We start from the raw sequence: 17,924 nt of genomic DNA on the forward strand, positions 1-17,924 counted from the left end.
GTCAAACCGAGACTGGGCCAAGTAGAAAAATTGAATCCAGCTTTTGACCCCCCCAAAAGTTAGGGTCCCAACTTCCCTAGGTGGGCAGGGGGGACATCTCCAGCCAGGATCCAGCTGTGGTACTGGGATCTGCACTTTGAGCACTCTTGCATCCATGCAAGTCAGATGTTCTCGAACCTGGGGCAGAGGGACAGGAGGGGGCTCCCTACTGATGAGCACGGTGGATCATTTTACTCATACTGACTGCAAGTGTTGGGATCTACTAACGCCCATTTTTAATCCTATCAACCTGGCACCTTTGAAGCTAAATGCTGATATCTATCCAGCAGGGCTAACAGCTCCCATCAGGTAATTATCTAATACAGGTTTCAGAAGGTTTTTGTTTGTTTTACCTGATGCAGGTATAGCGTAAAAATCTTCCAAAATGCCTACGTGACTTTGGAGCCTAAATCCATTTTCAGAAGTGACTTGGGCTTTTAAACGCTAAAGTCACTTTTGAAAAATTTTACCCTTATCTAACAGACAAAAGGTAATTTTTAAAGCAGGTATCTGCTGTGACAGGAAACTGGTCACTCATTCATGAGAGGGGGTCAAAAAGAGGGACATGTTTTTTGCAAACATTTTCACAAAAGCCTGGTCTGTTTTTGTGAAATGGTTTTCAAAACTTCTCAACCCCAGCTCTAATCACCACATTTTAAAGAGCACACGAAACTGATCCTGGAGGAGTTGTTCTGGTCTGATCAGCAAATTCAACTTGCTGATCTATATCACGGTCCCGGTTATGGTCTGGATGGACAGAAAACCTAGAGCCAGCCGCATGAGGATAGAGTGGACACATATTCAGTTCAAATTAGCCATCATTCCTGTATATTTTAACCGACTTTCTAAAAAGGGAGCAAGATTTCTTTTGCAGAGCATCATGACTGTGTTACGAATGTAAGGTTGCAGTGGAACAGAATGTAAGTAACCCTGATGCACAGCAGGTCCAATTGTGAGCTCACTTCCCGAGTGCAAATCAGGAGAGGCACCACTGAAGTCAAAATGGAACAGAAACAAGTGAGAGGAGAAACAGGCCCAGGGTGTGTTTTATCTTAGCAGCAATCAGGGTGTAAGACACTCTGCTCTTCTCTCCTGGTCTGGAGGATTCACTTTGCATATGACACCATTTAATCATATATTTTACAGTGACAACAAACACAAGAGACACGTGACACAGTTTTTAAAGGAGAACCACACCAATGCAGGAGGCTTGTGTTCTTGAATGTAACAGGACTAATGACAAGCCAGAGGCCTCTTGAAAGACCCAGTGGTAGGAGTGCCACTGAAGACAACAGAAGTTGAGGGTGCTCAGCACCTTGCAGAATAAGGCCTTAAGAATAGATGCCAATCATAAAAGAAACACAAACAGTGGTGCTGAGGTAATGGCAAAAGATTTCATTAGTGCAATTAACATTTATAATGGTATGTTCTTTAATAGAGAATTTAAATAAGGCTTTGAATAATTACACACACTAAAACTAACATTCCATAACCTTATTCCGCAAGGAAAAAACGGCAGAAAACCCTCCGTGCCTGACAAGGTCCAATTATGAACAATTACATTCAAGAAGAGGTGGCTTCCAAAAAACCCGAACAATGGATTGTTGCATCATGGGCTTTTTCAAGTCTCCTTGCTCCCTCAGTGTGAGAAAAGTGTGAAGAGCAGATACACAGTACATTCACCATGGGGAGAGGTGGGGGGTTTGTCAACAAAAAATGCCAAGTAGTGTTTCCCAATCTGAAATCTCACCCAATTTCTTTATGGTGCTGGAAGCTCATGGAAAGAACTACTGAATTTTTTTACGTAGAGGAAGGTGAATTCTCTCCTCCCCACCCAAACAAGTTGTGCAAAATAATGGAAGCTTTGAAAAAAATTAATGATGTGGGCTTGTGTTTATGGCTCATGTTCTCCTTTTAAAAAACGACACACAAAACCAACGGGAGGTGGGTGAGAATCAAAGCAGCATATGAACTAGTAATATACTGTTTCAAAGTCTGCACTGTCCTGCAGAACCAGGAATTATAACGTGTTCATTTTGTTCTCGACAGATCCAATCTACACTGGATATGTAAGAAACAAGGGACTGTGTCACCAAAACACAACCTACACACTGTAAAGTCTTTTAAAAAAATAAAAACAAAAACCAAATATAAATGTTGGCGAAAGCTCAGAAAAATTTATCGTCGATTCGGAAGTGGGGCCTCGTGACGTCGTCTGGGTTGATAAAGACGGAGATGGATTTCCCCGGGTTCTCCGTCACCAGCTGTTGCAGTTTTTTGGCTAATCGGTCATCAGGCTGGTTGGGGTCCCCTCCGTCTGATTGCGGGGAGGGGATGCTGCTAGAGCTACCTCGCCTTTGGAGCTCCAATGTCAGCCGGTTAGCAGCTTTGACGTGCTCAATGGCAGTTCGGAGGTGCTCTGCAGGATCCGAGCGGACCGAGGACAGCTTCCGGGCATGCAGCATGACCGTCTCTTCGGACAGGTGCTCCAACATGTTGCACTGCGGGATGAAGTAATTGGGGCACATCTTATTGACCAAGCAATGTTGCAGATCATCAATGAGGCCCAGTAAGAAGTGGGCAGCATAATCCTCTTGAGCCAAGTAGTTGGCTGGTAGCCGGTCGCAAGCCCACAGCATCATGCTCCGCAGGTGATACGGACTAATGGCTTTAGGGCGGGAGAGTAGTTTGATGATGATCGCTTTGCAGGCCTGGTAGGCTTGCATGAGGCTGCTGGAAATGCACTTCTTCAGCTGTACTTCGCTCCTGGCGAATGACAGCCTCCACTCATTGTCCTTCTTGCCTTTGTAGGAACAGGCAGGCACTAAGTAAAACCCACTAATGACTTCCTCCTCTGTGATCTTCCCATCCCAGAAGTGGTTCTCCATCAGCCAGCTCTGGGCCACTGCTGGCCACCCTTTGAAAGACACTACAGGGACAATATCATACAGCATGCGGCTGCTGCCCACTCCCAAGATGATGGATATGATAGTTCCGTTCTTTTCCACCTTTTCTACTTTGGGCATCCCTCGCTGCGGCTTCTTCTGGATCTCGGACAGAACGATGCTAATGGAGTCATAGAACCAGTCCGCCACTTTCGTAGGAGAGAAGAAATAATTGGTAGCCCCGTTAATATGATCCACAATTGTGCAGCAGTCTTTCCATTTACTTATAGTCCCTTCGTCGAACAGCCGAAGGCTGAGCCATGAATGGCACAGAGCCGAATGGCGCATGTCCAGCGTGACTGGCTGGTTTCGGTCGTGCAGTTTCAGCGCTGGCACCAGGAGGGTGAAGTCCATGTCGTAGTCTGTTCCTCGAGCATAAACGTTTAATTCGTCAAGATCGAGATCCACCACACCTTCCCGGACCCCGCCTGAAAGGAGCAGGTACTCGTTGGCTACTGGGAGCTTTTGGTCCAGCTTCTGCACCATCCCTGCAAGAGAAGCCAGAGTCATTTCAGAAAGCGGGACAGATTTTTGGATTGCATGTTTAATTCACATTAAAAGATATCATGTGTCAAAGACGACATACAACCACCATGGAAATCCAGCACTGATCACACATTCTACAGGAGACATGAGTCTGAGATCTTGTCTAGAAGAGTTAGTGTAGCAAGCTGGGGTGGAAATTTATAGCGCACCGGTGTGCCACACGCTAACTGGCCCTGTGGACCCTGCTACTATATACTAAAAGTTCCCCAGCATGCTTGGAGAGCAGCAGGTCAATGCACGCTAGTGAACTTTCAGTGCACGATAGCAAGGTCCACATGGATGTTCAGTGCGTGGCAGACGACTGTGCTGTACACTGACAGGCCCGCTTGCCGCACGCTAACTCTCCACCCTGACAGCCCATGGGCAGTGCGCCCCTGCCAAGGATAAAGCCAGCCCCTGCTCCCACCAAAGTCAACAGCAGGGTCTCTCTTGAATGCAGGGATATGTTGTCTAGTTAAAACAGACTGATTCTGAAGGTCGTACTTAGCAGTACTGGATGGAAAGAGCAAAGGGCTTTGACAAGACATCGTCAAGCTATTTCTAGGCCTAAATGTAATTCCTGTTAAGCCCTGTAAAAACCAGGATTTAGCTGTCTAGCTACTAGGGCTCCCGTCGCTGAGTAGCCAAGCACCTCTCACGAATTTCAAAATCCGAACATTAACACTGCCTTTCTCTCTGTCCATACCCCTCTTGTTCCCCCAGGAGAGGGACAGAGCTGGATTAGCAGGCAGGTTTTTTGGTTTGTGTCTGAGTATCTCTGTGGAACTTACAGGGAAAGCTAAGCCAGAGAAATGGACTTTGCCTTTAGTTCTGAATTCAGGGAGGTCTGTGGTTGTTTTCCCATCTTTTATGAGAGGGAATTTCACAGTAACTCCACTCTAACACCCTGATTAACTTAATTTGGAAACTAATTCTTCAGGTTGCAATAAAGGTGGCATTCCCTGAATTACCTGCCTAGCTCCCAAGCCGGGCTTGTGAATACCGGGCTTCTACTGTCTTCGCTAAACAAACGAAATCAAACTCTCTTGCCCCCTTGTCATAAACAGATAGTTAAGGGTTAATGTCTCTTTTACCTGTAAAGGGTTAACAAACAGTGAACCTGGAACACCTGACCAGAGGACCAATCAGGAGACAAGATACTTTCAAATCTCAGTGGAGGGAAGCCTTTGTTTGTGTGTTCTCTTTGTCTGCTGTTCTCTCTGGGTTCTGAGAGTAACCAGACGTACCTACAGGCTCTCTAATTTTCTGTTCAAATAGTAAGTACAAGTACAAAGGCAGTTTAGTCTTTTTAATTGTTTTCTTTATTTGCAAATGTGTATTTTGCTGGAAGGATTTTAATGTGTATTTGTGCTGGGGGGAAGGCTTCTCTCTACTGTCTATAAGCTGAAAGACTCTGTAACCTTTACCATCCTAATTACAGAGACAACTTTTACTTTTTTCTTTCTTTTATTAAAAGCTTTTCTTTTTTGAGATCTGATTGATTTTTTCCCCTTGCTGAGGCTCAAAGGAATTGAGTCTGTACTCACCAGGGAATTGGTGGGAGACAGAGAGAGAGAAGGGAGTGGGGAAGGTGGAATTCCTCTGTTTTAGATTCACGGAGCTTGAATCAGTATTACCTCTTGGGGAGGGGAAAAGAGGAGGGGGGAAGGTGCATTCCTCTCTGTTTTAAGATTCAAGGAGTTTGAATCACAGGGATCTTCCAGGGTAACCCAGGGAGGGAAAGCCTGGGAGAGGCAATGGTGGGGGAAAGGGTTTACTTTCCTTGTATAAGATCCAGGGGGTCTGGGTCTTGGGGTCCCCTGGGAAGGTTTTGGGGGGACCAGAGTGTACCAGGCACTGCAAGTCCTGGTTGGTGGCAGCACTACAAGATCTAAGCTGCTAATTAAGCTTAGCGGGATTCATGCTGGTACCCCACCTATTGGACGCTAAGGTTCAGAGTGGGGGTTATACCATGACACCCCTATACAGTGCAGAAGTTAAATTTTCTCATATTTGATGAGTTTTTAAAACTGTTAAGAACAGGAGAGACTTAATCACTGCAACATTCAAAAGAACAAAACACCACACTGCACTCGATTTCTAAATTAACTTAAAATTTTAGGCTTAAAATGTAGCTCTCTTTTGACCATTCACTGTTTGAAAATCAATGTCACTATTTGAGTTGGTCTTGTGGTTAAAGGCTCAGGACTGGGAGTTACGTTTTCCTCAGGCTCCCTGAATAACTTCAGGCAATTCAGTTAGCCTGATTGTGCCTCAGTTTCCCATCCGTGAGCTGAAGATCATGATACCCACTTCATCAATGGTGTTAGTTTGCTTTGAGATCTTCAGTTATTAGATACTGGACATTTGCATTATGTCCCCAGACCCCCGATACGTACTACACACATTTTGAAGTGTCACTCTGGAGTGACATTTCTTGGCACACATTTTAAAAATTAGCCTCCGTGCCCTGCGGCTTTCCATCTACATTACTGATACCAGATTGAACCCTTCCACTAGGATGACACCAGGTTTAAACGGGAACACAAAGGAGAACCAGTTGGCAAGGAGGGGGAGCGGGCAGAGGAGAAGAGGAAAAGCAGTTGATCTTTAACTAAAGGCCATGCAATATGGTGCCAGAAATCACAAAAGGACACTTCACTGCAAGGTTTAGCCTGGGTGAAAGCACTACTACACCTGGGTGAGAGGGTTGTGTGTGTGCATGGGAAAGGGAGATCCTGTGCGATCTCTGCGGTGAAGACAGACTCTACTCACCCTCTGGACAGACAGTTGGCTCTAAGTCTTAACACAGATTCCCGAAAATTCTGCCCCGCATTTAATGTTTCGCCTCCATCTCCATTCAGCTTTTAATTTCTTCCTGGAGAACTGAAGTTGCTTCCTGTAAGCGCCCTTCGCCATCCCTGCCCCAAGTCGGGGTGACTTTCCTGACAGCTGACAGCCATGGCCATGGTTCTCTCCCCTCCACACAGTCCTGGTCTCAGTGAGAGAAACGGCTCAGGAAGAGCGGGAGATGTTCGGCCTCCCTCCCTGCAGCCCCTGCTCTGTGATCTCCCCATATGTGGCCCCTTGAAGGTCACCCCCGAAGGTGGTTTGGGGGGCTGAGTTACCTGGTGGGCTGTATTATCCTGATGGGTGGAGCTAGGGAGCAGGCCTGTCTCCCTGGGCCAGGTAGCATCACTCACTCCTACCTAGTGTCCAAAAAAGGCTCATTTGTAAAGCGCACCCGACGCAGAGTCCTGCTGAGCAGAGCTCACTCCCCTCACTGCCAGACGCTGCCCTGACACTCTGCTCCCAAACACTTGCTTTTTAGGGCGGAGTAATCAGCCAGCCTATCCAGCCATGCAGGGGAGGCACAAGGCACCCGCTGACTCTCCTGCCCAGCGTACTCACACTGTGGGGGCCGTGATGAGAGGAGCAGCCACCACCAGGCTGACAGTCCCCCCCCTTTCCAACACACCAGCCAGTGCACCCTCTCCGTCTTCGCCCCCACAACACACCCGCCAGCAGCGCCTAGCCAGGGCAGAGGGAGAAGCAATCTGCACTGGCAGTAAGCCTGGCAAAGTTTTCTCCCCCCAGTGAGCAGGGCCAGAACTGAGACTCAGACACACTTAACTGGATCCCTGCTCTGTTCCTGTGCTAACCCTACATACTGCCCCTTATGCAGGACAAGTTGCTAGGTACCAGTCCTACCCGTACGCTGGTCCAAGCACTCCCTCTGACACCCAGGGCCACAACGTATCCCCCCTCAAGGGTAAGTTTTCAGATATTCCTGGGGCCTGGATGTAAGAGAATTCTATGGAAATTACTCTTAAAACCTGCAGAAGTTGATAAACATAGATTTCCTAGATACTTTTTAAACCGTGCTACAGGAGGGATAAAAATCATCTATTAAATTCTATAGGATGGCCCCAAAAACCTACGGACCGTACAAGAGAGATCACAGCATTACAACTTAGTCCTGTGGAGCACAGAGTCCCTGGCTGGTACATCCCTGCTCTGGGTAGAACAGTACTCCAGTGAATATTCCAAAACAGAAAGATCATTTCACTGTTTAAATCTATATTCAAGAATTCTGCCCAGTTAAGCATGTTAGCACAGAACACTTATTTGGCACTTTCAGCATCACCGACTAATTGTGTCTGATATACAGCAACCAGCTAGACTCACTTGGAATGTTCTATATAAATGCAAATGGGATGGCCATTTCTCTGTAGAAAAATACAAAAAACTGGCTGCAAAGACAGAAAAATATTTAAAAAGCAAAATACACAACACCAGCCCCGTCTGAGGTTTAAACCCATCAATATTCAGCACATCCAGAATAGACAGACAGACAGACAGAGACAGACACACACACTTTGTGAACCTTTGCAAGCTGTCATTTGTCTTCCCATGTTAGGGGAAGGTGGTGGATAAAACCAACCAACCAACCTTCAAACCTGTGGGGCTCAGTAGGGGAGACAGCTGTGACAGGGGAAGATGGACCCATCTGTGAGCCAGATGTGGAAGGGCTTGCAACAGCAGCAATTGGGCTCAGCTGGGAAGAAGCCTCTTCTGAGCCCAGGCTGTGGTGCGATCACAAGAAGTTGCAGCTTTGATAGGGCTGAAGCCCCCTGGATACAGCGAGAGTACCCCCGACCATCTCGCATCCCAGCCAAGGAGGCCCCTCTGCTAAAACAAAATTGGAAGTGTTTGTTTCCCATTGTAAAGCTGTCTGAAAGGCCAGCAGCCAGAGAAAGCTTTTGATAAGCAGTGTGCAATTCCTCTAGAGATAAGAGCCTGTGTGTGAGCTCCATTACCAGGCTAGTCTGCAAGTTCTCAGAAATTTGGAAGGAGAAAGTGTAATGAATCACCAACCACTCTTTTCCTCGCAGACATCTGGATCTACCAGCCCATCGGAAACTGCGAAGCATTAATGTCCACACAATGGCTACAGGAGATGAACCATCGGGCTGTCAAAATCTCTCTGTCTGGAGAGCTGCAGATTTTAAATCCAAGCCCATCTGAAGCTTGCATCCTTTCCCCTCCAGACACTGCAGCATGAGCATCCGCTGATCCAAAACAGCAGGAGCTCCAGCATTCAGCCAGAGAAGGAAACTTCATGAGTGGTTAGGACCAGCAGTGCTGCTAGATTTGAAGACCACAAAGTAGGGGTCTGAAACAGGGTCTCCTCAATTTAAAATTTACACAAGATGTAAACGAAAGGCCTTGTGAAGAGCCGAGCTGGTCACGCACAAGATTCAGTGAGGCGTATAGGCGGCCTATGGACTTTGCTAAGCACTGAGACCAGCCCTCTTATTCACAACTCTATTAAGTATTGGAAAATATATACAGAAATATCACATGCAGACAGGAAACTGAGCATCTTATTTTGGCATCAAGCCTCACAATTGATTGGGCCAAATACCTGTATCCAAAGTAGCAAATGCGGCAAAGAGTCCTGTGGCACCTTACAGACCAACAGATGTATTGGAGCTTGAGCTTTCATGGGTGAATACTCCAAAACATCTGTTAGTCTATAAGGTGCCACAGGATTCTTTGCTGCTTTTACAGATCCAGACTAACACAGCTCCCCCTCTGATACCTGACAAAGTAGCAAATGTATACCCAGCTGAATCAGGCCAATCCAGCCTAGCAAAGCTGGGAATATTAACAAGGCAGGATATGGTCAAAGTGAACCAAAGTCCTAGTATTCGAGAGACAACAGTGGAAGGCTGGGCATCAGGACTCTCGGTTTCTCTTCTTGGCTCTGGGAGCAGATTGTGGTTTAGAGATTACAGAAAGTGAACTGTGACACGGTCCCTGTTTGAATCATCTTCAGGGATTGAACCCAGGACCTGTGGGTGCAAGAGCATGAGCCTCTACCACCTGGAATCAAAGCTCAGATTGCTCAACACTAAGGCGGGAGGAGTCACAACCTCTGTCTATGGCCTTGCTGCTAGAGGGTAACACGGAGTGGATTACAGAAGTACTTAGTTTTGGCATGTTCCCTCTGAAAGCTTGTTTGGCAAGTAGCTACTTGGCTTCAGAGACTGGATTCTTTCCCCAGTTCGGTCTGAGGTGACCTCACAGAAACTCTGTTTTCTTACCTATGAAATTAGCGAGTACTGCCCCAAGGTATGAAATCTTGGCTCCTCCTCAGGATTGTTAAACGTAAAAGTATTGAAACCAGCAGTCAGTGGAAGCTCTGGGACCAGAGCCCACAGTCACAGAGCTCGTCATTTAGCGCACCTTCCACTAGGCTACACTGTGTGCGCGAGAGAGATTATTTCTGTTAAAATAAATCACTGCTCTTTTAATAGCAGGAAACGTGATCTATTTTTATTCCCACCTCCTGCAAGGGAAAGAAGGCAGAGCATTACAAAAGGAAGAGGAGGAGGGGCGAGTTTTACCTAACTTTTCCTTGTGGGATATATCCTCGAATGAACTGGGATGCTTCAAGGCACAAGACACACCATATCCTGTACATTAAGAAGTAATGCAGAGAAACTCTCAGCCCATTACGGTATTTCAATGTGAACTGATTTCACAGTAGCCGCTGTGTGTGCAGGGCTCTGCTTCCACCCAAGGAGATACTTCATGCAAATAAGCAGATTTACAGTTCCCTCTATAAAGAAACTGACTATGAAATAAAACATCCGCATCTTTTCAGACATCCATTCATTTCCTGATCTTTCATCTAGTCCTGATGTCTTAGTTAAAGCAGCTATGGCTAGAGAGTAAGGAAAGCAAGCACCAGTCTGAAAAAGGGAGGTAGGCTATGCTAATAAGACCAACCTGGTCTCATCAGCTTAAACCTTGTGACCTTCAGTGCAGCCCACGGAGTGCCCAGAATGCAGCACAAAAGCCATATTTCAGTTGCATGGGGCAGAGGAAGAGCCCCCTAGAAAGCATACAGCCCAGTCCCTTGTGTGCTCTGGTTGAGAATCAGAATATGCACTGCTTCTCTGGGCCAAGCTGGAGCTCCAGGGGCTAGATCTGCCATGTTTCCATCTCTGCCAGGGTGGCAGCAGGGAAAGTTGCTTTGCGGATCCTTAGTGGCCTGCTGGTGGAAGCAGCAGAAGGGACATACCAAGTGAATGTGTACCCTGGGCCAAGCTCCCCCCTATCCAGTGTCACCCACTGCTCAGCCTGGACTATCTCTTCCAGGCAGCATGCACCTTGAGCTGCCATGTCTCCCCTTCCCAGCAGACTTTCCACACACGCTGTGTCTTAAACCAGGAATTAACATTGCCCCTTATCAGATTGTTTCCCCCACCTCTGCCTGTTTTATAGCCTACTAGGATACAGGGCAAGCACTAGTCCACTGAACTCTGCAGCCCGAGTTGCTACAGAGCGTATGGCCCAGAGCTGGTAAAGGATTGCTGTGAAAGCAGCAGCAGCGAACCTGGGACTGCAGGGAGGGAGGGAGCCGATCAGGAGGGAAGAGCTGAGACTTGCTAGAAGAAAACGAATGAGAGTTTATGGGAAGCGAGTGCCTGCAGCCTGCTGGCAGCCGTGCGCTGGAGTTCAACAAGAAAGCTGTGCTAACCAGCCATTATTCTTTGCTACTGTCCTTTCTCCAGTCACCTCTTGACTTCGCCGTCAAATCTGACCTGAGGCGAAGCACAGAGCCACAGAGCATCAGCTTAGCTGCACCACATGATAATCGTCCAGCTTCTGCCCGAGCCCTTGTGTAGCTTTGAAAGAAACAGCCCCATGGCGCTTCCCAGAGCACCACTGCTGCTGGCTGCTCAGGTCTGGCCTAGGATTTGGGTGCGCTCTATGGAGACTCACTGACCCCGGGACACTCCCAGAACCATTCAAGAGGCAGCGCTAAGGCACTGCTGGCTCACACCGACAGCCATCACTCCTGAAGTCACACAAAGCAACATCTCAGCTGCTGTTTAAAACAAATGCCCGTTTCTAGGCCACACTGTTGGGAAGAAAAGTGTGACCATGGGACCCAAGTGTGGAAGAGGCAGAGGTGCCTGCCTGAGTCTGCACAGAGCCTGGAACAGTCTGAGCGAAGGATGGGTCTGCCTCATGCATCTCAATGGGGTGTTAACACCCAGGCCCAGGGGCTGTGTGTGGCAGGTGGGGAAAAGTGCAGCATGCCCAGAGCACCCAGCAGGTACAGCCCAGCTGCTGGAGTATGAACTGGGACAACTGCCTGCTGCGACCCCAGCCCCTTCAGGCAGCTGGGGGAGGAGGTGACCCCTGCAGATATCTATCCTTGCTGCCCCCAAGCGGAGGGGGTCCCTGCCGCTGCTCCTGGGGAAATAACGGGGCACTGGGCTGCTGCCTCTTGCGCCTTGGACGAGAGGGGAGCTTCCCCTGCCCCCCACTGCCATGGCCTGGCACAGCCTAGTGGTTACAACATGAAACTGGGAGTCAGACTCTTGGGTTCTCTGCCAGATCTGCCTGAGTGTAACCTCAAGCTCGACACACAGCCTCTCCTTGCCTCACTCCCCACCATCTTTCATGTAAAACCATTTCACTTCCCCAGGCAATTCTCACACTCGGCTGCTGGAAGAAACGCCATGAAATTCTAATCAACAAAACATCAGCTCTGCCTACAGCTGTGTCCCCGCCAGCCTTCCTGAGCGAGCTCGAATCCAGCAGGGCAGGTAACAACATGGAAGACAGGGCAGCATGGGCAGGTACCAGCTCGGCACAGACCCTAGGTACGTACTCTGCTTGCCAACTCGCTCTGAATTACCACAGGACGAGAAGCTGGATGTGAGTCAGCAGTGTGCCCTTGCTGCCAAGAAGACCAATGGCATATTGGGCTGCATTAGCAGAGCATTGCCAGCAGATCGAGGGAAGTGATTATCCACTGGTGAGGCCACACCTGGAGTGCTGCATCCAGTTTTGGTCCCCCTACTGCAGAAGGGATGTGGACAAATTGGAGAGAGTCCAGCGGAGGCAACGAAAATGATTAGGGGGCTGGGGCACATGGCTTATGAGGAGAGGCTGCGGGAACTGGGATTGTTTAGTCTGCAGAAGAGAAGAGTGAAGGGGGATTTGATAGCAGCCTTCAACTACCTGAAGGGGGTTAAAAGGAGGATGGAGCTCCGCTGTTCTCAGTGATGGCAGATGACAGAACAAGGAGTAATGGTCTCAAGTTGCAGTGGGGGAGGTTTAGCTTGGATATTAGGAAAAACTTTTTCCACTAGGAGGGTGGTGAAGCACTGGAATGGGTTACCTAGGGAGGTGATGGAATCTCCATCCTTAGAGGTTTTTAAGGCCTGGCTTGACAAAGCCCTGGCTGGGATGATTTAGTGGGGTTGGTCCTGCTTTGAGCAGGGCGTTGGACTAGATGACCTCCTGAGGTCCCTTCCAACCCTGATATTCTATGAAGCCTGTTCTGCACTGTCTTCACCACTACTGTTCCCCGCACTAGCTGGATTCAAGCTAGCTCAGGCAGGTTAGCCAGCGCACAGCTTTCATTACATAGGCATGTCCATGGTCATTTACAGGAGCGCGAGAGCTGGCGGTTTGCAGTTCTTTGTGAATCCTACACTAAACAGTAAATACTGGGGACTGTTCTCCCTGCTGCAGGAAGGAACATTCTGCAATGGAAAACCCATGGCAGCATTCTCCCACTGTCCCCTGGAGCAGCAGTTCTCAAACGAGAACCACAACAACGGAGGTGTGGAAACATGTCACAGGAGGCGCAAGCTGTGTGCTTATTTCCCCCCACCCCTGGTCTATCAGCTCTGGGTGGCTGGGGGTCGTGCAGAAGCGCCAGGTGCCCTCCTCTCTCCACTCCTCAATCCCTCTGAGGCTCTCCCCCATTCAGTCCCTCCACCTGCAGGCAGCAGGGCTCTGGCTGTCAGCCCTGGGGTGGCAGCTGCACAGAAGAAAGGGTGGCAAAGGGGCGCTAAGTCTGCTGTGAAAAGTGATATTGACAGATAACACTTTTCAAATGGCCTCCCTTCTGTGCTGCCGCAGGCAGCCGCCGCTCCGGGCCCTGCCTTCAGAGCCGGGGGCCCGGCCGGCAGCCGCCGCTCGCGGCCCTGCCTTCAGAGCCGGGGGCCCGGCCGGCAGCCGCCGCTCGCGGCCCTGCCTTCAGAGCCGGGGGCCCGGCCGGCAGCCGCCGCTCCGGGCCCTGCCTTCAGAGCCGGGGGCCCGGCCGGCAGCCGCCGCTCGCGGCCCTGCCTTCAGAGCCGGGGGCCCGGCCGGCAGCCTTCGTGTACTTGTGGGGCGGGGGAGAGCGTAAACAACTACAGACAGAAAGAAGTAGGACCCGATGAAATACATTTGAGAACCACTTCCCTAGAGTGACTCGCACCTAATTCCAGGGGCTTCGTTAAAGGAGGCTGATGTGTCCGCTTTAGTGCAAGCAATGTGCTCTCGGGGAAGGTGTGCACAGCTTCTTCCATTCCTGTTGCTAATTGTAAATCTATTTGTGAGCAGTGCAAGTTCTCATTCTACTGAGCAAACAGAAGAGTGAGCTCTTTACAACAGTTTTTAGTTACAAAGCGCATGTTAGGGGAGTGCTGACAGAAGCACCCTGGCGGGGAGTAGGAGGTCAGGATGGAGAGAATAAATCATGTGATGCCAATTTAGTCCAATATGGGAGGCAAGCCAAGCAAGCAATTCTTTGTGGATAGCTATGCCGGAGCCCTATAGATTTTTCTCCTTTTAGCCATCTTTTGAGAGCAGGCCGCAGAACACACAGCAGGTAACTAGCACTCTTGTTTTAAAAGGCAAGCTTTTATCTCAGTGCTTTCTTTACAAGATCGGGAAGAAACTGGGACACTTCTTTCTTTTACCTGCATGCCTCTGTCAGAATCCCTATGTGAGCAGATATCCTGTACTCCGAGGCCTAATGGGGACAGGAAAAACGTAAATTAGACTCTGGGAGTCAGATTCTGATCACCAGCTCGTGGTGCGGGAACCACGCTGCTCATCCAATGGAGTTACTCCAGATTTTCACCAGGGAAGCTGAGATCAGAATCTGGCCCTGAAAGCAAAGCACAGAAAGAGGATCCAAAGAAAGCTAGGCTAAAACACTGACATCTCTGACAAAATCTTTGTTGAATTTGGTGGGACAAAAAGTGGCTTTTTACAGACAAGGCACTGGTAATCTCGCTCGGTCTCTTTTTTAGGGAGTGTTTGACTGCCGCTGTCTTTCAAAGTGTGTGTCATTAAATGAACGTGCCCTTTGAAAGAGAGCTCAAGAGAACTTTTTTTTTTTTATATTATTTTGGGAAACTATTTTTAAACCTCACGTCAAAAGACAGGTGTTGCTACCTTGTGGAAATTGTGTCATGTAATGCAAGGAGCATGAACCAATAAGAAAGAAATAATGACTCGGAAAGAGTCAAGAGCCGGAGAGGCCAGCCATCCAATTCACCCACACGCACGCCCCAAACTAAAGCTGCAGCTCTAGGATTAGGACACAGAGCAGTTAGTGCAATTGAACTGATCTTTGACTGCACTAGTAAATATTTGGGCAGCACTTTCATTAAAAAAAAGTCTGATAAGAAGTATTCACCCCAAATCACTGCACTCTCCAACTAATTGCTTTAAGCTACAGACGTTTGCACCACAAGTTCCTACCTAACTGGTGCCCTGGTACAGCATTTCTCTTTTTTGATTTTTCCTGCCTCTCAGCACTGCTGAGAGATTGCATCCCAAATAAGCTCCACAAGTAATACCAGAACCCACTCATGCCCCTGGTGGGCAAAGAGAGCCCAGTTCTGCCCTCACGTACACCCCTGGGGAGCTGCTTAGGTGTGACTAAGGGGGAGGATTCAGCCCAGAAGGTTTTGCTTTGGAAGAGACTCAAGGAGTTTACTTTCTTGGGGCTCAGTCCTGCAAGGTGACTGAGCTCTTTGAAGAAGGTACTCAGCAGGATTGGGCCCCTTTGACTTGTATACAGGACTTCCAGGGCCTGCACTGTTAGCAACATCTCTGCTCTTCCCAACCCCTGGCCAGCTCCTTAGCCATGCGGCCTGACAGCTGCTGTGGCGTTAACTCGGCCCTGGTCTGCAGCTCATCTGTTCCCTGATGCAGCTTTTACCACGCACCAAGCCCCATCTAGTGGATAGTCTCTCCACCTTCCCCACCAAGCCAACGCCAAATCCACGGTTCAGTATGGGATACTGGGGAGAGATGCCCTCCTGTGCCATCATGCGGGACACTGAAACACAGGGCTGCTGCAGCTGTACCTGGGAAGAGACTGAAGTCTGACTTCAAAGCCCTCAGTATTTCATGCAACGTAAACCCAGCGCAGGTTCCAAACTAACCGGTGGCTGCCAGGTATCTCTGCTGGCAGGTCCAGCAGCTTCCCAGTGATGGTCACAGCAATTCTTTACACACACAAGGAACAAACTCCACTCCCAGTCACGCCAAGGAGAGGGGCACGCAGTCCCGTTAGGTCAGACTTTGATCAGAGTACACACAGCACTCAGGGTTTCTCCAGGACGGTTTACTGCCCTTGGTACATATAGTTCGCTATTTGTGCCTTTAGGAACTAGAAGACAAATAGCTAAATGAATCCACAGAGCCCTGTTTGCAGACAGCTTCCATGGGCTATGCTCACAGAAACGCAGCCACACCCACTGTGCTCCCCTCCTTTAGGTCAGTGTGAACAGGGGTGCACCGAATGTGGGAGGCAGTGGGGCTTAGAGACAGTGCCCCCAGCTGGGGCTCAGGAGACCCAGAGTCTATTCTTGGCTCTGCCACTGGCCTGCTGTGTGATCTCAGGCAAGTCACTTCAGTGTGCCTCAGTTTCTCTATCTGTAAAATGGGGATACGGATACTGGACTCCCTCTGTACGACACTCTGAGATCTGCTGATGAAAACTTCTATATAAGAACTAGATATTGTTTTGCTGCTGCTGGGCCTGTACATGGATATCTAGCTCGCATAATTTTTCTCTCCAGCAACCCAGCCATGACATTCCTCTTCCGTACCCGAGTCTGGCGGTTCTTTATGGAGACTACTGTGACACTGCACCCATATTCTTCACAGTAATGTTATTACAATTATGGCATAATAAGCATAGATATGAGCAAGGAAGGAAGGGAGGGGTAGCTCAGTGGTTTGAGCATTGGCCTGCTAAACCCAGTGTTGTGAGATCAATCCTTGAGGGTCCATTTAGGGATCTGGGGTAAAATCAGTACTTGGTCCTGCTAGTGAAGGCAGGAGGCTGGACCCAATGACCTTTCAGGGTCCCTTCCAGCTCTATGAGAGAGGTATATCTCCATATATTATATTATTATTTTAAATTTTTTATATTGTACAAGACGGGTCATGTGAGGTGTCATTGGAAAAGTGACGATTTGCTGACTATGATTATCCTATTTGTATGCATGTATCACTTTCATATCTGCAGCTATAGATATTGACGAGGGATCTGTATTTCAAATGGGCTTAGTCTGGGTGTGTGCCTGGGGGCTGGGGATTATCTTGGCCGCAGACTCTCTATTGTTGGCTCATGCAGTGGCTGGTTAGCTGGGGGTAACTGCAGCTGGGGGTGTCGCTGCCTGTGTGGATGCTGGAGGAAGTGTAGGGCCGGGAGAGGGGCTGCGGCTTGTCACCGCAGCCCAGTGTGAGAGGGAGCCCAGGCTGGTGAGTCAGAGGGCTCAGTGGTACCCTTGTTACAGATGGCACCCCACGGGGAACCTGCCACAACTCCTAGAAACATAGGCCTGCCACACCCACCACCGCTACATTCCTGTTCTGAAACAATCCTTCCCGGCTACTGGGCAACACAAGGAGCTGGGTCCTTCCCCTCTCCAATTCTCCCATAAACCACCTGGCAAGAATAACTTTTTGTCTACACTAGAAATGCGACAGCGGCTCAGCTGCAGTGCTCCAGTGTAGACCAGAAGTGGGCAAACTACGGCCCGCGGGACCGTCCTGCCTGGCCCTTGAGTTCCTGGCTGCAGAAGCTATCCCCGGCCCCTCCCCCGCTGTCCTGCTCCCCCGCAGCCACGCCGCGAGGGCAGCGCTGTGGGCAGTGGGTCAGCGAGTTCCTGCCAAGCAGCACAGCGGCATATCTGGCTCCGGCCAGGCGGCGCGGCTGCCAGACACGCTGCTCTGAGCGGCATGGTAAGAGGTGCAGGGGGTTTGGATAAGGGGTGGGGGGCAGTCAAGGAACTGGGGGCAGTTGGATAGGACGGAGGTTCTGGGGGCGGTCAGGGGACGGGAGATGGTTGGATAGGCGTGGGAGTGCCGGGGGGCTGTCAGGGGGCGGGGGTGTAGATAGGGGTCAGAGCAGTCAGGGGACTGGGAGCAAGGGGGTTGGATGGGGGTGGGGTCCCTGGGGCGGTTTGGGGTCTCGGGAGGGGGCAATCAGGGGACAAGGAGCCGGGGAAGTGGGATTAGTTGGGGGTTCTGAGGGGGGCAGTGAGGGGATGGGAAGTGGGAGGGGGCTGATAGGGAGCGGGGGCCAGG

At 49.6% G+C, this 17,924-nt stretch overlaps 1 protein-coding gene across 1 annotated transcript in view; it reads right to left on the minus strand.

Moving 5' to 3' along the window:
• Nucleotides 1-882: 882 nt before the first annotated feature.
• MB21D2 (Mab-21 domain containing 2) overlaps nucleotides 883-17,924 on the minus strand; it is an 85,131-nt gene continuing 68,089 nt past the window's right edge. The window contains exon 2 of the mRNA XM_050964815.1: nucleotides 883-3,472. Within this exon, the coding sequence (XP_050820772.1) occupies nucleotides 2,208-3,472 (1,265 nt within the window). The 3' untranslated portion in view covers nucleotides 883-2,207. The remainder of the gene's footprint in view (nucleotides 3,473-17,924) is intronic.

The sequence above is a fragment of the Gopherus flavomarginatus genome, chromosome 8, assembly GCF_025201925.1.
Source record: "Gopherus flavomarginatus isolate rGopFla2 chromosome 8, rGopFla2.mat.asm, whole genome shotgun sequence".
NCBI classification, from domain to species: Eukaryota; Metazoa; Chordata; order Testudines; family Testudinidae; genus Gopherus; species Gopherus flavomarginatus.